The 25,195-nt window shown below is 41.0% G+C and overlaps 1 protein-coding gene across 2 annotated transcripts; it reads right to left on the bottom strand.

Moving 5' to 3' along the window:
• Positions 1–603: 603 nt before the first annotated feature.
• On the bottom strand, positions 604–24,454 carry TCTN3 (tectonic family member 3). 2 transcript variants are annotated; one of them, XM_045361295.3, is made up of 14 exons: positions 24,165–24,454; positions 23,877–24,000; positions 23,446–23,564; positions 17,813–17,940; positions 17,470–17,578; positions 17,267–17,382; positions 16,712–16,747; positions 15,770–15,850; positions 14,720–14,845; positions 13,732–13,839; positions 13,314–13,408; positions 12,864–13,017; positions 10,684–10,821; positions 604–1,512 (listed from the first exon to the last, which is right to left on the bottom strand). In XM_045361295.3, exons 1-14 carry the CDS (start codon positions 24,418–24,420, stop codon positions 1,276–1,278), a joined length of 1,827 nt encoding a protein of 608 aa, XP_045217230.2. In that variant the 5' UTR covers positions 24,421–24,454; the 3' UTR covers positions 604–1,275. The 2 variants fall into 2 exon arrangements, with proteins under 2 accessions (XP_045217230.2, XP_073858384.1); XM_074002283.1 differs by lacking the exon at positions 23,877–24,000.
• Positions 24,455–25,195: the final 741 nt, after the last annotated feature.

The following is a 25,195-nucleotide window of genomic DNA, read 5'->3' on the forward strand; positions in this document are numbered from 1 at the left end:
AGTGATCCTCCCACCTCACCTTCCTGAGTAGCTGGGACCACAAGTGTGTGCCACCATGCCTGGCTAAGCTTTTCTTCTTTTTTTTTTTAGACAAGAGTTTTGCTCTTGTTGCCCAAGCTGGAGTGCAATGGCGCAATCTTGGCTCACTGCAACCTCTGCCTCCCTGGTTCAAGCGATTCTCCTGCCTCAGCCTCCCGAGTAGCTGGGATTACAGGCACCCACCACCATGCCTGGCTAATTTTTGTGTTTTTAGTAGAGATGGGGTTTCACCATGTTGCAGGCTGGTGTTGAACTCCTGACCTCATGATCCACCCACCTTGGCCTCCCAAAGTGCTGGGATTACAGGTGTGAGCCACTGTGCCCGGCCAGCTTTTCAATTTTTTGTAGAGATGTAGTCTTGCTACATTGCTCAGGCTGGTCTGAAACTCCTGACCTCAAGCAGTCCTCTTGCCTCAGCCTCCCAAAGTGCTGCGATTATAGGAATGAGCCACTCTATCCGGCCTTTTTTTCCCAAACCTCACACACATAGACGCATAATCAGGAGGCAGACCACAGGTCAGCTGCCTTCTATCATGCTGCTGGAATTAATACAACAAAGCTCTCAACCAGTTTTATTTTTCCTCACCACAATGAACGGAAGAAAAAGGCAGAAACAAATGGTAGGGTCATTTGCTAGTAGAAAAGAAAGCTGGGATTCCCCATTTACTTTGGAAACTGAGGAGAAAAAACTGCTTTCCCCACTCATGTCTGGGCAAAGGGTGTGCCCAGATGTGGGCAAAGGGTGTGCCCAGATGTTGGCAAAGGAACCGGACAAAATCGACAGCCAGCAGTTTTCTGTTCCAAACAATTAGCTCCTCTACAGTCCAGAGGGAAGCTACTCCTGAGGTCACTCAAGGTGACAGCAGAAGTGTTTCTCTTTCTGCTTGGCCCAACTGTGCCTGAGGGCAGATGGATCCAGACCTTGTAAACATTCAGCTAGGTGTAACATAACCAGAAAGGCTGAAGGAAGGCTCTTGGCCTTCCCAGCTTGAGAAGCAGAGGGCCTCCTGTGTACCTGGTGGTCTGCAGAGCCCAAAGCAGAGAGCTATGATGAATAAAATATTTTTATTGCTTTTCTAAAATAACTCCTTTCATATACAAGGATTCCTTCAGGTAGGTCCTCTATTATCCTAAATGCTCTTTGGTCATGAGCAGGTGAGGATCTATTTAGCCAAGATAAGTGGCTGCCTCAGAGTTTCCCACAGGGAAAATTGAAATCTGATTATTTTCTTTTCTTCATGTAGTCTCTAGGTTGAGAACTCCAAGTAGTAAGAGGCACAGGATAAGGACGGGAGAGACTGAGCATTTTTGAGAGGATACTCCTCTGCTGAATGCCACTCTGAAGGGAAAGAAGAAGTCAAATGGCAATTTCCAGTCCATTTTCGGTTGGCCCCTTGGAGGCTCTGGCTTCTGGGTAATGTCCACAAAGTTCACAATAGTTGTCAAAGATACTTCTGTAACTTGTTGAGAATCCTACAGGAAGAAAGTCAATGGCAGGTCAGCGCTTGGTACCCATTCATATAGCACTCTAACTTGGCTATTATCATTACTTTTCCTGAAGAGAGAAATTAATTATTTTAAGCAAGATATACCTTTATCTCATATTGGTCCTATGTATTTCTCTTTCAGTGAGACACAAGGAAATGAATATCTTAGCAACAGTCAATGATAGCAGAACTGAACAGTTAACACCTACCCAAACCCTGACTCTAGCTTCCCTTAGCTGGGGAGCTGCCTGATATCAGAGAGGCCACATGGCAAAACTGCTACTCTTACGTGCTTAGCAGCTATACTCTATCAGAAGCCTCCAGGCTCTGAAACAGTACATATGTACAAGTGGAAGTAGTAGTAGCAATTCTATTCCTTCTCAAATGGCAGAAAGAAAGGTCACTCACAGACTCTCAGGGTTGGAAGGATCTTTCCAACCACCCACCAATTCATGTCAAATAAAACAGATGTTCCTAGAAGGGATCTTGTCAGACTGACTCAAGTATCTGACCAAACAGATGTAGCTTTGGTAGATACAGCTGCAGCCTGATGATGTCTGGAATCATGTTTATCTAAAATGAATTCCCTTTGTTTTGACTCAGCTCAACAAGCAAACTTTTGATTATAATTTTTGGACAATAAATAATTATTTTGTTAAACTTGAAAATTTTCTTCATTCACCGTCCTTCACTCTGATGAACATATTATGCATTTGCTGTGGTCTTTGGCAACAGTAAGTACCAAGCTCTGGGAACATAATTTTGCTTGGAATAACTCTCCTAGGGACTGCCACTTGTTTGTTTTTAGAGACAGGATCTTGCTCTGTCACTCAGACTGGAGTGGAGTGGTGCAATCATCGCTCACTGCAGACTTGACCTCCTGGGCTCAAGTGATCCTCCTGCCTCAGCCTCCTGAGTAGCTAAGACTATAGGAGTGCACAACGACACCTGGCTAAATTTTTTTTTTTTTTTTGAGATGGAGTCTCACTCTGTCACCCAGGCTGGAGTGCAGTGGCACAATCTTGGCTCACTGCAACCTCTGTCTCCCAGGTTCAAGCGATTCTCGTGCCTCAGCCTCCCGAGTAGGTGGGATTACAGGCACCCACCACCATGCCTAGCTAACTTTTTTGTATTTTTAGTAGAGACAGGGTTTCATCATGTTGGCCGGGCTGGTCTCGAGCTCCTGACCTCAAGTGATCCGCCTGGCTTGGCCTCCCAAAGTGCTGGGATTACAGGTGTGAGCCACTGCTCCCGGCCTGGCTAATTTTTATTATTATATTTTTTTTGTAGGGGCAGTTGTCAGTGTTGTCTATAAGTTGATTTAATCAATGTGCTATTCTAACTCATTTCAGAGCCAGATGCATAATATGTTCATCAGAATGAAGGAGGGTGAATGAAGAAAATCTTCAAGTTTAACAAAATAACTGTTTATAGTCCCAGGAAAATTTCCATGTTCATTTTGCTATGTTGCCCAGGCTGATCTCAAACACCTGGCCTCAAGTGATCCTCCTGCCTCAGCTTCCCAAAGTTTGTTTTTAAGTGGGTCTGGAGTTAGTCCCGTGCTAATCTTGCATTCAAATTAATTCTTTAGTTTAGTTTTTTTTTTTTTTTTTTTGAGATGGAGTCTTGCTCTGTCGCCCAGGCTGGAGTGTAGTGGCGCGATCTCGGCTCACTGCAAACTCTGCCTCCCAGGTTCACGCCATTCTCCTGCCTCAGCCTCCTGAGTAGCTGGGACTACAGGCGCCTGCCACCACACCTTGGCTAATTTTTTGTATTTTTAGTAGAGACAGGATTTCACCGTATTAGCCAGGATGGTCTCGATCTCCTGACCTAGTGATCCACCCACCTCAGCCTCCCAAAGTGCTGGGATTACAGGCGTGAGCCACCGTGCCCGGCCTTTTTTTTTTTTTTTTTTTTTTTATTACATAGTAAGGCTCATGAGGGACTTGGCATAGGATTAATACAACTTCTGAGGCACTGAAAGAACCATATACATTACAAGGATGGCCAGCCCAGGCTGAAGCTGCCGAGGGATTCCTAACTCCGGCCAGGCATTGAAGACTGGCTGAGACTAATCAGAGAAAGAAAATGGATAAGAACTTATTCCCTATGAATAAGTAATAAACTTTCTTTTGACTTAAACTTACAAAAGGATTTAGTATTAGGACTTTAGTTTTCCTTCAGGAATTTTATAATGGGGAGAGGACATATATTCAATTTTTGGAGCAAATCTTCACAGCTGACATTACTGAAGCATGTTAATATTGTTATGTAAACCCACTGCAAAATGCCTGGTGACCTATACTGGCTGAAATGGTGAGAAATACTTTGGGATGGGAAATGGAATAGGGAATGATTTTTCAGCTATGGGTTCAGTGTCATCTAGAAATTGATTGAATCAATGTGTTATTCTAACTTATTTCAGGGCTTTTAGGAGGGGGGCAGATTTGAAACTGCCCACTAGCAGTCCCAGGAGAATTCCCAAAGGAGCTGTGGTTGGAATTGGGATAGTGATCTCATGATGGAAGAGTGTGGTATTGAACATTGCTATATACCCAAATCATATCCACCTAGTGTTAATTAGTAATAAAACTGATATCTGATTATCTTTATCTGACTCCTTTTAATTGGTTTCAAACTTAGGCAGGGAAAAAGAGTATCATTAGCCTCCTCGAACTCCCAAATCAGGGAATTTCTGTAGCCTTGAGGTCACCCCATACCCAGAATTGAACTCTAAGGTAACTATTAACCCAAGAAGGCAACCTTTAGGCCAATGTCTGCTCAAGTATATATATTAATATCTTTATAGTGGTGTTTCAGTGGCAGAGAAACCCCACATGACAAACATTGTTCAAACTGAGTTGTTCTTTCAGAGGCACCCAGAATATGTGCTCATTAAGAGCTACTACTAGATTTGAAGACAGCAGCATAAAGACGTGTCTTCTCCCTCTACATCTTCAAACCATTCCAATCCAACAAGAAACAGATACAAAAACTCCATGTTCACTGGAATGGGGAGACATCATAATATGCAAAACCAGAAAGCAGATGGCAGCAAGGTTTAACAGAGAGAAAGAAGGCCAAGCCTGAAAGTTTTCAGAGACAAGACACAAGCAGATTTTCTCTGTGGAACTCTCAAGACTCAGTGACAGGAGGTAACAGAGGAAGGGTGAGGGATGGATGGAAAATCATTACTAAATGATATCCCTTCAATGCAATCAGGCAACTATTCCTTTTCCCCCTCAACAAGAGACTAAACAACTTAAGCCAGATAAATTCTGGACTCAGGGACATTGGGCATAGAGAAGGTCAGAGTGAGGCATGGAACGAAAAATGGAGAATTATCCCTTCTCTAATTTAGCTCTAAAGTGCTTACGGATAACTGCTCCACAGTGAAGGCCACAAGTCAGTCAGTGTTACCCACAATCACAGAGCTTTCAGTCAGCTTAACAGCTTACTCTTATTTTGGATAGAGAGTTGAAGATTGACAAACATGGGGAAAGTTTCTCACAATAAAGAGAAAACCGTACCAAATGAACAGAATAAACAACTCAGAGGAAACACAGACAATGAAAGATGAAGATGCAAAGTTGTTAGTATCTTCAGGGATACATGAAAAAAGATATTATGAAAAGAAACAGAATAAGGAAGAGCTTAGGTATTAAAAATCTGATGGCCAAAATAAAAAATGCAGTAAAAAGGTTAAAAGATAAAGTTGAGAATCTTTTTTAGGAAGAACAAAAAGATAAGGAGATAGACAACAAGAGAAAAGAAAAAGAAATAGAGATTCAATCTAGCGACACCCTAAGAGATGAATAGGAGTTCCAAAAAAAAAGAGATCGGAGAAAAGAGCGGGAAGGAAATTATTAATCATGTAATAATAATAGAAAATTCTCAGAACTGAGTTTCAGAGTAAAAAATTTGGTATAATCAATGAAGAAAAGATCTACTCAAGGTATAAACTTGTGAAAACTTCAGACTATCAAGAATAAAAAGATCTTAAAATGGCCTCTGAACAGCAATATTGGAAACTAGAAGAAAGAATGCCTTCAAAATTGTAAGTGAATCCGGCCACTGCACTCCAGCCTGGGCGACAGAGCGAGACTCCGTCTCAAAAAAAAAAAAAAGAAAAGAAAATAATTTTCAGTCTAGAATGTTACATCTAAACAAATGATCATTTAAGCATAATGATGATGATGATGATTGAATAAAGATATTTTCAGACAATGCGAACTAAAGAAAAAAAAAATACTTTACATGCATCTTCCCCCCAAAATTATTAGACTCAAACTCCATAAACACAAGAGAATAAACCAAGAAAAAGGAAGAAGTAGTTCCAGTAAACAGTGAATCAGTAAACTAAACAAGTTAAGAATAATACCCTAGTTGGCAGTACAAGAAAGTCCCTTGACAACTGCAGGGCAGCAACTAGTCCACACTACATCAGGTTATGGGATTATGGGGGTCTCCATGAAGAAAATATGTAGGAAAATGTGGAACTGATAGATAATATGGCACGTTTAACTGTTAGAAAAACTGCATTGAGAGAAATTTTACAGAGCTGTTGAACAGTGTGAGAAGCCTTAGCTATTAGTTCAAAGAAAACTAAGAGTGAAATAGGTAATTATTAATTTCAGAAAATTGAATACTTGCTGCAGCATGCATATTTACATAAACATCATGATGAAACATTGAATACTGATTTAATAATTTGATGCAAATACACTGGGAGAGTGGTGGGAAGGGTCGGAGGAAAATAACAGAGCTGAACTGACCTACAAAAATAGAAAGTCAATACATTATCTCAGAAACAGGTAAGTCAAGGATAACTAAGTGTTCAACGGCATAGTAGGGTGACTATATTAATAACAATATATTGTGTATTTCAAAATAGCTAGAAGAGGAGATTTTAAATGTTCCCAACCACAAAGAAATGACAAATGTTCAAGGTGATGGGTATCCTAAATACCGATTTGATCATCATATAGTGTATGAATTTATCAAAATAACACATGGATCCTTGACTCCTTCCCCCTCAACCTCCACATCTACACAGTCAAGTCTTATCTATGGCATCTCTAAATCTGAATTCTGTCACTTCTCAAAGCCCTCCAAACTCCCACCCAAGTTCAGGCCTTCAGTATCTGCTGGTGAATTTCTACACAGATTAGAACTGATCACCTCAGCAGTACCTCACACCTTCTATGGATGATGTCTGTCCGCTTCACCTATCTATACCTAGTTCCAGGCATGGTACTTGGCACAGAGTAAGCACTCAATAAAGATTTTTTTTAAAAGTGGAGATACTTTTTTGGAGGTAGGGAACTAACATAATAAGAGGTTAACAAATCACAAAGTAGAAAGTATGTCACAGCTATTTAAGAATTAGCAATTACAGATCTATTTGATCCTTTTTCCTTCCCATCACATGGTAATTAGGATCTTAATGGTTGTGCTTAATTAATTAATGTATTTATTAACAAATATTTCAAATGAAATGCTTATTCTGCATTTATTTTTAAAATTGCTTCCATAATTGTATAGAAGTTTGGAGTAAATGCAGCCTAGTAGATAGTCCAATTAAAAGAAGCTTAAATTGCACTTACTAGGTAACCAGGTAATACTAAATGTTACTGATCTATTTTATTTTTATTTATTTATTAAGACAGAGTCTCACTCCGATTGCCCAGGCTGGAGTGCAGTGGTGCAATCTTGGCTCACTCCAGCCCTGACCTCTCCTGGCTCAGGTGATTCTCCCACCTCAGCCTCCCGAGTAGCTGAGGTTCAGGCATGTGCCACCTCGTGCAGCTAATTTTTTGTATTTTCTTTTTTTTAGTAGAGATGGGGTTTCGCCATGTTACCCAGGCTGGTCTCAAATTCCTGGACTCAGGCAATCCACCCACCTCGGCCTCCCAGAATGCTGGGATTACAAGTACGAGCCATCACGCCTGGCCTATTTTATTTTTTGAGACAGGGTCTCACTCTGTCACTCAAGCTGGAGTGCAGTGTTACAAACATGGCTCACTGCACCCTCAACCTCTTAGAATCAAGCAATCCTCCCACCTCTGCCTCCCCAGTAGCTAGGACTACAGGTGCATGCCACTGGGCCCAGCTAATTTTTTGATGTTTTGTACAGATAGGGTCTCACTATGTTGCCTGGGCTGGTCTTGAATTCCTAGGCTCAAGTGGTCCTCCCACCTCAGTCTCCCAAAGTGCTGAGATTACAGGTGTGAGCCACTGCACCAGCCTATTGATCCGTTTTAGATTTTGAATTTTAGTATCACATGAAGAACAAGGTTCTTTGAGTATATTCAGTGTGTTTTATTTTGATTCTCAAGTCTAAAGTTTTCCCATTTGTGTTTTAAAAGTTATAGATATGCAAAATTAGACAATTCACTGTTTGTTTAGTGTGTGCAACAGGAAGAGCATTGGGGAAAAATAACTCCCTCAAAATCTGGTCACCTCATTTCTTTTATCAAGACAGACAAAAGATACATAGCCCAGTCAATACATTTCATTTACTGTGGGTCCAGTTCTGTTATGTATGGTTGACTTACTTTATTTCTACTTTAAGCTATAATATTTCATGATGTTTACTTAAGAAATTACCACCAGCAATTTTGTTTTAACACTTTGTAAAGTTCAGGTGGTTATTTGCTTCAATTCAATCTACAGTACAATAAAATCCTTTGTACCAAAATAAGATTTACTTTGTAACAGCATGAAGAGCTTGGATTAGGTTACGTTAGGCTTCGGTAATAAGAAGTACACCCAATATATTACATCTGTATGATCACAATTTTTAAACCATTATATGTTAATACCCTATGTAAAATCGGTACAAATAAAAATTATTCAAGAAAAAGTTGTGGATACTATCTTTTAGGTGTGTTTTTGTAGCTGCATTCAGACTATCAATTATAACAAATTCATCTTTGGTACAAGTGTGTAACTTTTTAATGAGCTGTAAGTGTTCCTTATTTTACATATACAAGAACTTTATCAGACACATATATTACAGACTCAGGCATGTGCCACCTTGCCCAGCTAATTTTTGTATTTTTTTTTAGTAGAGGCAGGGTTTCACCGGGAGGCTGGTCTCAAACTCCCGACCTCAGTGATCTGCCCGCCTCAGCCTCCCAAAGTGCTGGGATTACAGGTGTGAGACACTGTGCCCGGCCTCTCATGTTTTCTTAAATGTCTTTTTGTTTGGTTTTAATATTTTTATTGAGGTACAATTTATAAACAATAAAATATATACATCTTAAGTATTTAGTTCAATGAGTTTTGCCAATTATATATGCTTTATAGCCAATACCCAAAGCAAGGTCTGGACTTTGTCCATCATTTCAGAGGTCCTTCGTGTCCCTTTCCCAGAAGTAGCCACTTTCTGACTTTTATCATTAAAGATTAATTATTATTATTATTTGTGTGTGTGTGTGTGTGTGTGTGTGTCTGGCTTCTTTCCCTAAAGATAAATGTTTCTGACATTCATCTATGTTGTTTTGTGTATCAGTAATTCATTCTGTTTTACTGCTAAGTAGTATTCCATTGTGTGAATGTATTGTAATTTGCCCATTCTCCTCAAGATGGATATTCGGGTTGTTTCCAGTTTTGAGTGAGTATGAATAGGGCTGTTATAAACTTTCTTGCACAAGCCTTTTTTGGGGCATATGTTTTAATGTTTCTTGGGTAAACACCTAGGAGTAAAATTGTGGATTCATACGGAAGATGCATTTGTAAAAGTTTAGACCAATTTTCATTTCTACTAGCAATGTATGAGAATTCCAGTTATTCTACGTTCTTGGAACATGATTGTCAGTCTTTTTTGTTTTAGCCATTCTTGTGGGCATGAAGTAGTAGCGCACGGTTTTAATTTGCATATCTCTAATGATTAATGATGTTGAATACCTTTCCATGTTTATTGATCAATTATTTATCTCCATTTGTGAAGTATCTGTTCAAATCTTTTTTTTATTTATTTTTATTTTTTTTATTTTTAAGATGGAGTCTTGCTCTGTCACCCAGGCTGGAGTGCAGTGGCGTGATCTCGACTCACTGCAACCTCCGCCTCCTGGGTTCAAGCAATTCTCGTGACTCAGCCTCCAAAGTAGCTGGGACTACAGGCATGCGTCACCATGCCCGGCAAATTTTTGTGTTTTTAGTAGAGATGGGGTTTCACCATGTTGGCCAAGCTGGTGTCAAAATCCTGACCTCAAGTGATCTGCCCACCTCAGCTTCTCAAAGTGCTGGGATTACAGGTGTAATGGTCCTGTGGGTATCTTTCCAAACAACACAGGAACTAAAAAATGTAATTGAATGTTCTCATTAATACAGTTTCTGGTAACCTGAGTGTTGACCCCATTTCTAGGTAAAGAGAAGTAATTTGCCCAACCCTGTTGTGAGGGAGACTCAAAGGTATTTTACTTCTGACCTAAATGTAGTCTCAAGTTTACTTCATTTCTGGGATGTAAGTACAGTGCAAGGTAAGAATTTAAATCTGTTTGATTTTCATTATAAGTTACTAAATTGGCATACCAGTTTATATGTGAATAATTTCACTAGGACCTAGTCATTTCTAAGTAAAATGAAAATACCGTGTTTTTAAACTTCTATAGCTAAGGATTGGTTCAAACACCAAGGCAGATGCTAAAGCTCTCCTAAGGCACATAATAAACAATAGGTATATGTTTGCTACAGATTAAAAGTGTTCATTTAATGGGGCAGATACAATTAAGAACTGGTGACTATAAACTAGTCACAGCGGTAACTTTAATCACAATCAACAGACTCAGGGACTCATATAACTGTGTGGCTGACAGACTAAACAATTATGGAAGGTGTTTTCTGTGGTTGAATCAATCAGAATAGTAATAATGGTGGGATTACTGAAAAAAAATTAACCTGTACTATAATCTGGGGTCAGATTTTTTTTTTTAAAAAAGGATATAAGCTGTATTCATGACAACACGTTAATTTCAGTAATCAGGCAGGGCGCATAGACTTGACAATTAATTATGTCAGCTCACTTTAAACAAACATTGGTTGCTAACATAAATTGACTCTTGGAAGGTAAAAAATGATTTGGTTAACAAATGGCTGATAAAACAATCTAGGCTTTGCAAGGCTTAGTGGTCCTTTATGAGCCATGACTTACCCGTATGGACTGGCACTGGTATAGGAATCGAACTCCTGATACATGAGCTTGTGGGTTAGACAGGAGACCTACATATGCCCACAATACCTGGATCTCCAGGGAAACTGGTATGAGACAGCAGGAAGTACAGATGATAGCCTGCAGAAGGGTAAAGAAGCATCTGCTTGAATTGCCTGATGGTTGCCTATAGTCAATCACCATGCATTAAGCCGTTGTTTCTCAAGCATTATTCAGTAATAAGGAAGGCAATGCAGCTTAGTGGAAAAACACAAAAGTTCACAATAAGACTATGTTATTATTCCTGATCCTTTTTTTTTTTTTTTTTAGACAAAGTCTCACACTGTCGCCCAGCTGGAGTGCAGGGGCGCAGTCTCGGCTCACTGCAACCTCTGCCTCCCAAGTTCAAGCGATTCTCCTGCCTCAGCCTCCCGAGTAGCTGGGATTACAGGCATCCACCACTACATCTAATTTTTTTTTTTTTGTATTTTTAGTACAGACAAGATTTCACCATGTTGGCCAGGCTGGTCTTGAACTCCTCACGTTGTGATTCACCTGCCTCGGCCTTCCAAAGTGCTGGGATTACAGGCGTAAGCCACCACGCCTGACCTTCAATCTTTTTTTTTTTTTTTGAGATGGAGTCTCGCTCTGTTGCCCAGGCTGGAGTACAGTGGTGTGATTTCAGTTCACTGCAACCTCTGCCTCCTGGATTCAAGCAATTCTCCTGCCTCAGCCTCCCCAGTAGCTGAGATGCCTGCCACTACATCTGGCTAATTTTTGTATTTTTAGTAGAGACAGGGTTTCACCATGTTGGTCAGTCTGGTCTCGAACTCCTGACCTCAAGTGATCTGCCTGCCTCAGCCTTCCAAAGTGCTGGGATTACAGGTGTGAGCGACGGCACTTGGCTTCATTGATTAATTTAGATAAGTTACTGAGTAACTGGCTTGAGCAGATCATGTGGCTAAAGTAAAGGACTTGAACACAGGAGCAGTGTAAAGTCAAAGAAGATGATACCTAAGGGTTAGATTATGAAGTGCATCCAAGTAGTCTGTTTGGAAGCCATCAAAGAACCTCGAAAGTTTCTAGAATAGAAACATGGTATACCTAATGCAGTACTCCAGGAGGATTAATTGCAAGATGCAGAAAGGCATATCATTCTATATGGTTTTGATTTTTAACCAGATAATGCATTTTCATGCAAATGATTGTAAAAATATAAATTTTTATAATTACAACAGAAAGAGCACAATTTTAACCTCATGAAAGTCTGTGCTGACCAAATATTCAAGAATATAAAATATTTGAAATACATGATGAGATTTTTGAACAACAGAAATCTGTAGATTATCTGCCTTCAAATTTTTTTCTAAGTAAGGAAAATACATTAGGTATTTTAAACCTAACCTGAAATTACTTCAGGCTGGGAACAGTGGCTTATGCCTGTAATCCGAGCACTTTGGGAGGCCAAGCAGGAGGATCACTTGAGCCCAGGAGTTTGAGACCAGTCTGAACAACATAGTGGGACCTTGTCTCTACAAAAAAATCAAAAAATTATCTAGGCATGGTGGCAGATGCGTGCGGTCCCAGCTACTCGAGGGACTGAGGTGGGAGGATCGCTTGAGCCCAGAAAATTGAGACTGCAATGAGCCATGATCATGCCACTGCACTCCAGCCTAGGTAATAGAGCAAGATCCTGTCTTTAAAAAAACAAAAAACAAACAAACAAAAAAAGGCCAGGCACGGTGGCCCACGCCTGTAATCCCAGCACTTTGGGAGGCCAAGGCAGGTGGATCACAAGGTCAGGAGTTCAAGATCAGCCTGCCCAATATGTTGAAACCTCGTCTCTACTAAAAATACAAAAATCAGCCAGGTGTGGTGGCAGGCGCCTGGTAGTCCCAGCTACTGGGGAGGCTGAGTGAGGCAGGAGAATCCCTTGGACCCAGGAGGTGGAGGTTGCAGTGAACTGAGGTCACGCAACTGCACTCTAGCCAGGGCAACAGAGTGAGACTCCATCTCAAAAAAAAAAAAAAAAAAAGGGGCTTTGAGTGGGCATGATTTCTTATACTCTTCCTTCTATGACAAACGCATTATCTATGGAGACAAGGCTGGTTTTAATCTTACTATCCATGATTTACAAAGGGGTAAAAATGAGTCTTCAACAGAAAGCGTATTTCTCTCCTTACTGAAATGTTGCAGTGCCTGTTGAGGATCCTGGTCCACCCTCCTTTCTGGGCTGGGTCAGCATTACCAAAGATGGCAACATGCTGCGGTCTGGGCCTCCCATGAAGAGTCTGATAAATCTCCTGCTGCAAGTAGCTGCAGTCTGCCTTCTTCAACCTGTAATTAAACACCATGGAGGCCGAAGTCCGACGCTAACATAATAATATACCCATATTAGTACTGTATATTAAACCAAACATTGGAAATATTATAAAATAGACCAGAGGGTATAATCCTTAGTAGGTATTAACGACTGCCAGAAAACTCTTAGCAATATTAACACTATCTAGAGTAAAACACTTCCTGATTTAGCATCTTCCGAAGTCATTAAAAATATAAAAGTTACCATATCAGCATATTCCCTACATATTCCCAGTGAAATTGCAGGAAATGATGTGGAAGCAAAGAACTACCTGAGCTTGCATCCAGATATTGCATTCACTCCAAACTGTACCTCATGTCTGTTAACAGAGCAACTTCCATTACCTTGGCTCCGTAAGAGGGTCATCCAAAGTGGAAAAGTGATGATCAAGGACATCATAACAGAAAAAAAAAGGAGGCAGCATTGTAAAATGTATGTTCTCATTCTCCCTTAATGCTATTTATTTTGTATTACTATCATAATGTGCAAGTCACAAATTTGTTTTTTTCTCAAAAAATCACAGAGAGACAACTACGATTCCAAAAATGATTAACCATATATTAGTATATAAGTACCTCATTAAAACGAACAAAAAATTTCTCACCTTTGGCTAGTCTAACATAAGTTTGAAAGCCTTTGCCACTTTTCTCATTAGGTTGCAACAGGCCACCCAGCTCTAAAAAGGATACTGAATAACTTACATCACCAGTCAGAGCCAAGAGTGGCTTCCCAACTATATAGCCAGGATTCCCACTTCTAGGACTGGTGATAGAAGCAGCTGTGCTCTGTTGAAAAGCCTGCAGAAAGAGTGAAGAGAAGTCAATTATGGAGGTAAGCATGCTTTCCCACCTCCCACTGCTTGGCTTCACCATACCCTTCCTTAAGGCAACGCAATGCAATAAGTGAGCTACACTGAACGCTCTGGCTTCTTTCCACAGTGTAGCATTTTGCTTCTTTCACTTTTCTTAACTCACTAAAATAAATCCTTCATGATCTGAATATTGAAATTCACAATATGCTGCTTTTACCAAGGATTACAACCAAGAATCTACTAAGGATCCCTTAACCCTGTTTCTCAAAAATTACTAGCAATTTAGCAATAATAACACAGCCTGGTTAAAATCTGAAGATTTTAAATGTAATTTTAAAAATACATATTTTAATTAACTATAGATGTTCCAGAGATGAGTTCTGAGAGACACAGCAGTTGGTTGATCACCTGAGGGTAGAGTTGAGAAAATCTATGCTGGGTTCAAAAAGAGGAAAGTAGCAGAAAGCCAAATGGCGGTGATTAAGACTGAACACTCAGATTAAGTGGGAAATGAATAAAATGCTGACTGCCCAGAAATATGAGAAAAGCTAGTTACAGAATTTTTGTAGGTGTTGGCTGAATTTATGATTCAAAATGACTATAAAAAAAGTTTTGATTTGAGATTGAAGTCCTGCTTTGTTGGGGGCCAGATAGAGAATTGGAGAAAATGTTAATGAGTAAACACTTGTAGAATAACTACAACTTGTAGTAAAACTATGGAATATTAAATGTTGAGGCCTCAATTGACAGAATGAACTAGGCCTTCATATTCTTATTCTATTTCACATGTATTAGAAAAGCAAAGGAACTATTTCTAACCCGATATTTCTTCCCCTCTAAATCCCCTATGAGAAAAAGGCCCTAACCCTGAAATGAAGGATGAAGTGTTGCTGTAAGGAAGCGCCTGGCTCAACAGTCAGGTTGGTTTGTCCCAAACTGACAGAAACCTTCTGGATTCCAAAAGTCCCATTGGTCTCTATCTCATAGGTGACCTGAAATGAAAAAAGAATCAATTAATAAAAAATAGTTATTGGGCCAAATATGTTCAGGACAGAAAATTTTCTGTCTTCAAGGGTGTTTTTATAACTAAATGAGGTAGACTGAAACAGTAATGTTAAAAATGCCAAACACAAATACTATGAAAGATAAAGATGATTTCATATTATATTTGTATATGAAAAAGAAACTGGATAGAGCCCTTTAAAAGGGTTTATGGGTAGGTGAGTTTATGGTAGGAATTGAAAGGGTAGAAAAAATAAGTTGATTATGGGCAGAGGAAGGCAAGCAGAAACAGGCAGAGGTGAGCATGAAACAGAAATCTGATTTACTTGACTCTCACAATATTTCAGAATTAATAAAGATAGTTGCTGGGGATACAACAATTGAAAGTAACCTTAAATTTCTGAGCATAGTCTTTAAGAAGATGCCTTAAGAAAATTCTTACTTTTTTAGCTTAGATTGTTTAGAGAAGAGAGGAACAGAAGTTGATTAATCTACTTCAGACTTTCAGATGATACTGACTGTGTCAAGAGAAGATGTGGTCAGTCAGTAAGAATCAGTAACAGACTGCAGGCGGGCAACGGAAGAGGTGTCAGAAATAATTTTAATGTCCTGGACCTGAAATACTGGAGGATGTGGTGATGGAAATAACTGAAACGTGGTAGGGAGGATAACGGGCTCAATTATTGACAAGTTTAATTTCAAAATTGTTGGGAATTGTTGAAATTCACAGTATGCTACTTTTAACAAGGATTACAACCAAGAATCTACCAATGCAACAAGTTTGCATTCCCAACATTGTTAGAGAATGCAGACAAAATTCAGTGGGGTCAGTCTGACACTTAATGGAAGATGAGGCACCTCTGGCAGTGTTGATCAACATACATCAGTCCAGAATCTGAGGTCAGTATCCCTACCTGGGAAACTACATTCTGACAAGTGTTTCCAGCCAACAGAGGAGCATTAGCCTGTGAGGTAAGTGTTACAGGAACCTGGAACTAGCAATGAAAAGAAACAAACAGTTAACTAAAACTGAAGGCGGTATTTTGTCTTGTATCTATTAATAGATATCATGCTAAGGTAAGTATTTTTCCTTCCCCTTGACCACCCTCTTTCTCTCTTCTTCCATCACCAGCCAACAACTTAAATTCAAAAGTCTTTCTAAACCAGCACTTCTTAAAACTTATTTCTCAGAACACTAGTTCTATTAAATATAAAACAAGGGTTCCATAGTCAAATAATTGTGAGAAATACTATATTCAGTATTCCCCTTAAAGATTAATAAGGCCCTCTAGCAAATTAAAGACTCCAGGTGGGGTGAGATGGCTCATGCCTGTAATCCCAATACTTTGGGAAGCCAAGTCAGGAGAATTGTTTGAGGCCAGCAGTTCAAGACCAGTCTGGACAACACAGCGAGATCCCCATCTCTACAAAATAGTAAAACATTAGCTGGGTGTGGTGGCACATGTCTATAGTCCCAGCTACTTGGGAGGCTGAGGTAGAAGGATTAGCTGAGCCCAGGAGGTTTAGGCTGCAGTGAACCGTGACCGTGCCACCGCACTTCAGCCTGGGTGACAGAGCAAGACCCTGTCTCTAAAAAAAATTAAGAAGCCCACCCTAAATATAGTTTATTTAACCCAATGTTTACAAACCTATCTAACACTTTATGGATCCTGGTTTCATATGAGGCTATTAATTGTATAGAACGTACTTGCAAAAGCACCATTTTAGATCTACTTAATTGTTTGCTATATCACGCTTACATTTATCTTTCAATAGTACAACTTAGACTAAAATTGCCTCAGATGCAGAGGAGCCAAATATTCTTTTTCCTTTTTCCTGGTACAACAGCATCATACCTCCATATTCTGTGGATCAGTCATGCCTCTTGGAACCTAGGAGAACAGCAGGGACATGAGTGTGCATCTACCTTACCAAAAATCACCAGGAGCTTATGGTTTCACACTACTAACAATAGACTTTGGTTTTTTTAGGGGGAAGGCAGAAGTCAAAATATTAGAATGATTTACTTCCTCTATTCCACCTGACTCTTCTTTACACTAAAATGCCAGGAAGTGGAGCCAGACAGGAGGGTATAGACTGTGAAGCCTGTCTACTCTGACAGAGCTCTACTGAATAGCAAAAGCAAGAAGTTTGGTGAAATAGGTGTTTTCCCCCTTCCACCCTCGCAAGCCGATCCCATTAGTGAGAAGGGTGATGATCTCTTATCCTGGATATATATCCCCAGTTATTGCATTTGTCTTCAGATATGGTTTCCAGGCCCTCTGTCTTTTACATGGCTCCTGGGGATTCTGACTTCTAGTTCAATGCTCTTTCCACAACCCACAACAGTGAGAAGCGTGTTTGCTTCAACTTCATCGTAGTGACAGTGTAGGGAGAGAAAGGACGCCTACCTTTAAGACTGTGAAGTTATAGTAAGAGGCAGCATTGAGGGCTGAATCCAAGGTACAGCTACTAGCCAGGTTCTTGAAAAAACGAGTGCAAGTTGTGCTTTTACTCTCTAGGAAACCTTAAACACAAATAGTTAACAGAGTGGTACATGAGAAAGCCTGTTTTAAACTGAATGAAAAGGTTGGTACTTTTGCTCCGGATTCACCTGCAGGATTGCTTTCAGCACAGAGTCCCGCAGCTCCAACTCCTGCAGGTTGTCTCAGCAAGCTTATTACAGACCACTTGGGGAAGTAAGTAAGAATGGGGTCCCCAGCCTGAATAAAATATAAAAGAAAATTGGTTCATAGTGAGACTGGACTAGACGACAACAGAAAAGAGAGTAGAAACAAGGTTAACTCAAGGGCATGATTACGTGGACAGTACTGCCCTCCAAAGAGCTGACAATGGTTTAGCTAGCTGCAGGGTAGTGCTGCAAAGATACCCTGTCAGCTGTCTGCTATGAGAGTGAAAACCAAACCAAACAATCCCATCCCCTTCCCCAGGCTCACCCTGTAGAAAGACGGTGGTGATTGAGTTTGGAATGTTGAAGTGAATGATTCGCCTCCAAACTCTGCAGCCAGGTCCTGGAAGTTGGTTGCATTGACCTTTTGAAGCTTCTGGAAATAGTTTAATTTTGCTAAAATGTTTTTTAAAAGAAAAGGGAAGTTTAGATAAAAGAAAAATATGCCAAGTAACTAATTTTAAAAAATATTTTAATTGAAGCATAATATACAAGGTACAAATCTTAAGTGCAAACTCAAAGAATTTTTACAAATTTATTTATTTATTTATTTATTTATTTATTTATTTTTTTTTTTTTTTGAGACGGAGTCTCGCTCTGCCGCCCAGGCTGGAGTGCAGTGGCCGGATCTCAGCTCACTGCAAGCTCCGCCTCCCGGGTTCACGCCATTCTCCTGCCTCAGCCTCCCGAGTAGCTGGGATTACAGGCGCCCGCCACCTCGCCCGGCTAGTTTTTTGTATTTTTTAGTAGAGACGGGGTTTCACCGTGTCAGCCAGGATGGTCTCGATCTCCTGACCTTGTGATCCGCCCGTCTCGGCCTCCCAAAGTGCTGGGATTACAGGCTTGAGCCACCGCGCCCGGCACAAATTTATATACTTATATTACCACTACTTAGATCAAGTTACAGAATATTTCCCCAGAAGGCTCCCAATCAATACTCCATCTCCAGAAATAACAATTCTAATTTCCATCACTTCTTAATTTATTCACAAACTACTAACTGAATTATTGTTTTAATAGGAAGATCTGAGATAAGAATATGGTCAATGAATGCCAGTCAGTTTCAAGTCACTGATGGCCAAGAATGTGTATGATCAGCAATTTGTGATGAAAATAGGAAGCTCAGCCAGGCGTGGTGGCTCAGGCCTGTAATCCCAGCGCTTAGGGAGGCCGAGGCGGGTGGATCACCTGAGGTCAGAAGTTTGAGACCAGCCTGGCCAACATGGTGAAACCTGTCTCTACTAAAAATACAAAAAATTAGCCAGGCATGGTGGCAGGCACCTGTAATCAGAAGAATCGCTTGAACCTGGGAGGCAGAGGTTGCAGTGATCCGAGGTCACACCACTGCACTCTAGCCTGGGCAATAAGAGCGAAACTCCATCTCAAAAAAAAAAGAAAAGAAAATAGGAAGCTCGATAATGCTCATGTCTGCCCCATATCAAATGAGTCTCTAACAGAATTGCACTATTTCCATAGGAACATGGAACAATTAGAGACAATTATGACAATTATTTGATCTGTCCTTCCCAAATCTTCCTGCTTCCTCTAAACTTCAGCTGACCAGTCCTAACAATGTTTCTCTCTCTCAAGTTCATAGATTTGTTGCATTTTATTCCTTAAGCCTTATAATTCCTCCATTCAAGATTTTAGATACTTAAAAAGGGTATTTTCTGGAACAATTCTATAATTTCTATGATAGCAATGTATAAATCTACCCAAACTCCTGCAGTCTTCTCTTTATGGCACTTTAGAACCAGTAGAGAGATGTAGGAAAAGGGCTGTGATGCTGTCCCCTGCCCAGAGGATGGCAGGTGATTGACAACACTCTGTCTGCTTTACTACTCAGGTGCTAAATTGAAAAAAGAACATTGGGAAACATGCCCCTTGCCAGTTTCATTCTTCATATAATTAATGGTCATTTGTACAGAGTAAAAGAGGTTACAATACTTGCATCATTGAAAGCAAATGAGGATTCCACGTTAAATGAACCGGACCTTTATCCTCTGTGATAATGGATAACATCTTAATTATCTGAAAAGTCAGCATGAATGTAGCTCTCAATTCTGGGGCCTTTCAGACTACTCACTCTCCATGCATCTCCTAGATCCTTCTTATTCAAAGTGGGGTACACACATTAGTAGCTCAGGGATCACCTGGGAGCTTCTCAGAAATGCGGACTCTCAGGCCACTCCCCAGACCTGAATGAAAATCTTCATGTTAACAAGATCTCCAGGTAATGTGTATGCATATTAGAATCTGAAAAGCATTGCTCTGAAACAGGTGATGCTGATGCTGCTGGTCTATGGGCCACTTTCCACCTCTGATCTGAAATCTTCAAACCCTAACGCTTCCAAGAGCTATTTTAACATTTCCTTCGGAACTCATACCCTGAAAACCACATGGAAGAGATATTTACCTCATGTAAAATGCAGTTATTTGTATCTTTATAAATGAAATAAAAGTTAAAGTTAAGCTAAGAAAGAAAGAAGGTGAACTGAGATGGCAAAATATCTATCTAGCTATTTTTTCATGGCTTAAATGAATAAGAGAAAGTTAACATTTTATCTCTCACTTCGGTGCAAAGATATTGGCGGTAGTGATGATAAATATAGGCTAAGTAGAATTTTTGCCTAAAATTTCTACCATCATAGATGATATATTACACCTAAAAGAGCTTAAAGGTATTTAGACTTCTATTACAATTTCAGATGTCAAAGGAAACCTACAGACCATCTGACCTAATCCCATGAGGAAATTTCGATCCTCAGAGGTAAAAGAGTAGCAAAAAGCCAGAGCGCCAGCTTGCAGAGCCGAGAGTAGACTGCAGACTCCTATTCCTGGTGTTTTTCCCCACTCCAGTATGCTGCACAGACTTTGACTAAAAACATAATTTACTGATGATCATTATCAGTAGATACTTTTTTTTAAATTTTGTTTTATTTTGGAGACAGGATCTCATTCTGTTGCCCTGGCTGCAGTACAGTAGCATGATCACAGCTCACTGCAGCCTCGAACTCCTGGGCTCAAGCAATCCTCCCACTTCAGCCTCCCAAGTAGCTGGTACTACAGGCATGCGCCACCACACCCAGCTAATTTTACTATGTTTTGTAAAGACTGGGTCTCGCTATGTTGCCAGGATTGGTCTCGAACTCCTGGGCTCATGCAATCCTCCTGCCCTGGCCTTCCAAAGTGCTGGGATTACAGGACGAGCCACCAGGCCTGGCTGTACCAATAGATACTAAGCACCATGGGGAAACAAAGATATGGTCCATCCTTTCATGGTGTTGACAATTTACCTGGAAAGATATGATGTTTACACAAACTAATAACAATATAAGAAATCCTATAGGTTCTAAGAGGGTGACTCAAACAAAATGCTTTAGAACTTCTGAGGATGGGCTTACTTCCAATAGATGAGCAAGAAAACACTCATGGAAAATACAGGTATTTCAAAATGCAGAAAGAAAAAGGAACTATAGAGTCAGAAAGAAAAGCAAATACAAACTTGGGAAAAATACAGGGCATATCTTGAGGACAACGAGTAGATGAGTTCGGCCAAAGCAGAGGGTCAAGCAGAGAGTAATGCTAAAAGAGCCAGGAACACTGAGTTGGATCAAATAGGAGATTTGACTGGCCAGCTAAGAAGTTGGATGTTATTTTACGGGAAGTGGGAAGTAATGGAGGTTTCTGAGTAAGGAAGCAACATAATGCAATGTTATAGAAAGATTAATCTAGTGAAGTGATTCTCCATAGCTGTGTATACTTTGTGTATATGCTACGTGTATATATGTGAGGAAGGTGGGCAAATAATCAGAAGCAAAGGGAAACTTTTGTCTTTTTCAGACTAAACATGAATGTACACCCCAGCCTCATTCAGGGAAAAGTTCATTGATGTAATGAACCATAATTACTATTGGAAGTGGCCATATTCCTCCCTCAGGTGGTGTTGGTTAAAGAAAGTTCAGATCCACTGATCCCGAAGGAGTGTGCAGGATGGTATGGGAGGCAGGAGTGGGGATCAAAAGCAGGGAGCCCCAGGTAGGTGCCATTGCAATAACCCTGGAGCATGATTATAAGGCTGGATTTAAAAGGCAGTAAAATGTTTGGAAAAGAAGAGACAACATTACCTTTTTTTGAGACAGACTCTCGCTCTGTCACCCAGGCTGGAGTGCAGTGGTGCAATCTCAGCTCACTGCAACCTCCGCCTGCCTCCCAGGCTCACATGATTCGCCTGCCTCAGCCTCCCAAGTAGCTGAGATTACAGGTGCCCACTACCATGCCTGGATAATTTTTTGTATTTTTAGTAGAGACAGGGTTTCACCATGTTGGTCAGGCTGGTCTCAAACTCCTGACCTCAAGTGATCTGCCCACCTCGGCCTCCCAAAGTGCTGAGATTACAGGTGTGAGCCACTGCGCCAGGCCACAACCTTATCTTAAAATGAAGTATTCACCTTGTTCCCTTTACCCTATTATGATCTAAATAACCACAAGGCTCCTGATAACTGTTTTCAAATTCAAGGCCCCCCAAACCAAAAATTGGTTGTTTTCTGAGACAAATATAGTTTTGCAAATCTTATTAACAGACAGATGAAATCAGGATGAGGTGACTTCCAGGATGCAAGAGACCTTTAAATCCATTTTGTGCAGGAACATTATTTTGCTTCATAGACATTTTAAAAAGATAGATTAGCTTAACATCTTTAGAAATGTTATAGCCATCACCAGCAAATTTTTAAGTCCACTCACCATCCCCAAAAATAATCTCAAATCTTTATTGTACTCTACAGTTGTAGAGCACTTTCGTATACAAAGCCAATGATACTATTTCTCACTTTGTAGTTGAAGAAACGGGCCTAGAAATGCTAAGGGATTTGCCCAAGTCTGTATAGCTGGTAAGGAAATGGCAGGACTGAGATCCTAATCCAATGCTCCTCCTACACTGTTGCCTCATGAAATGAAAATAAGGTTGGCATAGACTCATTTGTCAAAGATATTCATTCAAACATTATTTGGTGCTTACTATGTGTTAGGCACTGGGGATTCAGTTAGTACCCTCATGGAGATTGTAGTAAGTGGGGGATATAGTCTATCTGTGATTATCTGAGTTAAGAGGAATGATTAAAAGGATTGAAATTAAAGCTATTTATGAGTTTTCTGATCCGCAGCCAATAGAACATAAAATGTTGCAAATGTGGCTGGTTCATGGTGGCTCACACCTGTAATCCCAGCACTTTGGGAGGTTGAGGCGGGCGGGTCACGAGGTCAAGAGATCAAGACCATCCTGGCCAACACTGCGAAACTCCGTCTCTACTAAAAATACAAAATTTAGCTGGTCCTGGTGGCACGCGCCTGTAGTTCCAGCTACTCGGGAGGCTGAGGCAGGAGAATCACTTGAACCTCGGAGGTGGAGGCTGCAGTGAGCTCAGATCATGCCACTGCACTCCAGCCTGATGACAGAGGGAGGCTCGGTCTCAAAAAAAAAAAAAAAGAAAAGAAAAAAGAAAAAAGAAAAAAAAAGCAAATGTATTCAGTAATAAGAAAGAAAAGGCAGAAAGGGGTAGAGATTCAAAGGACAAAAGAAAAAAAAGTTTAAAAAAGAAGGAAATGGAAAAAAAGGCCAGAATAAAAGCCAATTCTCAATAAATGTTAGACCAAGCTTGTCCAACCTGCGACCCACCGGCCGCATGCAGCCCAGGACGGCTCTGAATGCAGCCCAACAACACAAATTCATAAACTTTCTTAAAACACTAAGAGTTTTTTTGCTGTTTTTTTTAAACTCATCAGCTATTGTTAGTGTATTTTACGTGTGACCCAAGACGATTCTTCCGATGTGGCCCAGGGAAGACAAATGATAACACTCCTGTGTTAGCAAATGAGAACAGCCAACATGTTTCTACTCACAGTTGTTCACATGTACACAAAACTGCCTGATTCCATTAGAATCCATGAAAACTCTTGAAGGAAATGGGGAATTACTCCTGAAGATAAGAGAGTTGTCTACACAAACCCAGCTTGAAGACCTGTGAGGAAAGAGGAAGGAGAAGATATATTTAGAAGGGGCGGGTGCCCCTTCTAGAAGAGTGCCCTAGCAATATCGGCCAGATGCCAAAGAGAGGACTCCTTGGACACCTATAGGACGACACGAAGGTCTTATTCTACTGGCCAGCCCTGCTCTAGAGAATCAGAAAAGGCAGTTCCTAGGAAAAACCAAGGGAATGTCCTAGGAGTGGAAGTAGGGGCAGGAGGCACAAAGCCTAACTCTTCTTACATCCAAATGTTACCCATTGTAGGCTCCAATCGCTTTAGGATTCCATCTGAGCAACGAAGCTCACCTTACACTGCCAGGAAGGCAGAAGGAGAAGACTGTCCTTGGATGGAGAAGATAGCAGTCCCTGTCGCAGCAGCAATTTATATCGCAGGCGCCAGGAGTCAAGTCACAGACACAGATCGGTAAGACTATGAAAGGACAACACAGACTGAGTGGGATGAAGATCCCCAAACTCTCCCAGGTGCTCACCCTCCTTCCGACTGCCCCACTCCTGCTTTGTGGCAGTTCAACTTTGCTCACAGAATTTTAGATCTCACAAGTAAGTTTCCACCCCCACAACGTTTTCCCTCACCTGGGAAGAGGTCCACAGTCCTATTCCCAGGCGCCGACGGGGTCACGAGAGTAGGGACCACTGTAGAGATCCCAGGCATTGCTGGGCGAGTTGCAGTCGCCTCTGAAGAGGACTGGAGGGTTCCGCCAACCGTTCCTGGCTGCAGGTCCAAAGACGTGGGCACTGCCCCTGATGGGGAGGAAGAGGGCTGGGGCCGGACGCCATCGGGGAACATCAGGAGGAACACTTGCAGGAGCGCGAGCTGTGGGGTGCGCATGGGGCAGTCAAGGCCTGCAGGTCCGACGTAAGCCACCGCGGTATCCAGAAGCGTTGCCAGAGCGTGGGTGGGAGGAGTCGCATAGCGTCTGACGACATCCGCGTGCCTCTTCTCATTGGCTCATGAGAAGAATGAGAGCTCTTCAGCCAATCGAAAGTGGGGTTGTTACAGCTCTTTCAGTGTCCTTCGGTCTGCGCCCTCTCCTTAACGTGAGCCGGGGCGTGCCTTCGTTGCCTGGCAACCGCCAGTGGAGAAGGAGCCCTTGCGCCTTCTCTCCGCTAGGTGGCGGTAGGAGTTCGGCGGACGGACAGGTTCCGCGCCCACTTCGCGGCCCAGAGGACTGAGCCCGCCCTCAGTGCAAGGAAATCCCAGAGGCCAGAACTAGAATTGCAAATTTTTTTTCACCCCGGATTCCAATGGTGAGAAACCCTTTCTATGGAAGAATAATGTTCTCAGGTGGGGGAAACACACCTAAGGTCACATACCTTAAAAAACAGTCTCCGCTAAATATGGCTTTTTAATTTTTTTGAAAACACATTAGAAATAATGTTCATTCAGCTCCTTACATTTTAACATTGACAAATTTTAAAAACCCTAAATAAATGCATCAAATCATTAAAGATGGACTGCATGTTTTTGTTAGAAAAAGTAGTGAGAGAAAAATAAGAAAAAAGGATAGGAAAAATGTGAGAAAATAGGGAGAGAAAGAATAAAAAAAAAGAAACATTGTCTAGGACGTGAGAAAATAAGATGGAGGAATGGAAATAGAAGATTT

This window comes from Macaca fascicularis, chromosome 9 (assembly GCF_037993035.2).
Source record: "Macaca fascicularis isolate 582-1 chromosome 9, T2T-MFA8v1.1".
NCBI classification, from domain to species: Eukaryota; Metazoa; Chordata; class Mammalia; order Primates; family Cercopithecidae; genus Macaca; species Macaca fascicularis.

Coding starts and splice junctions, on each gene's coding strand:
- TCTN3 (XM_045361295.3), bottom strand. CDS start 24,420: ATGCGCACCCCACAGCTCGCGCTCCTGCAAGTGTTCCTCCTGATGTTC. Junction 13,018..13,313: donor ATATCTGGATGCAAGCTCAG/GTAGTTCTTTGC, acceptor GTTTAATTACAG/GTTGAAGAAGGCAGACTGCA. Junction 1,513..10,683: donor ACCAGTGCCAGTCCATACGG/GTAAGTCATGGC, acceptor TTCTTCCTGTAG/GATTCTCAACAAGTTACAGA.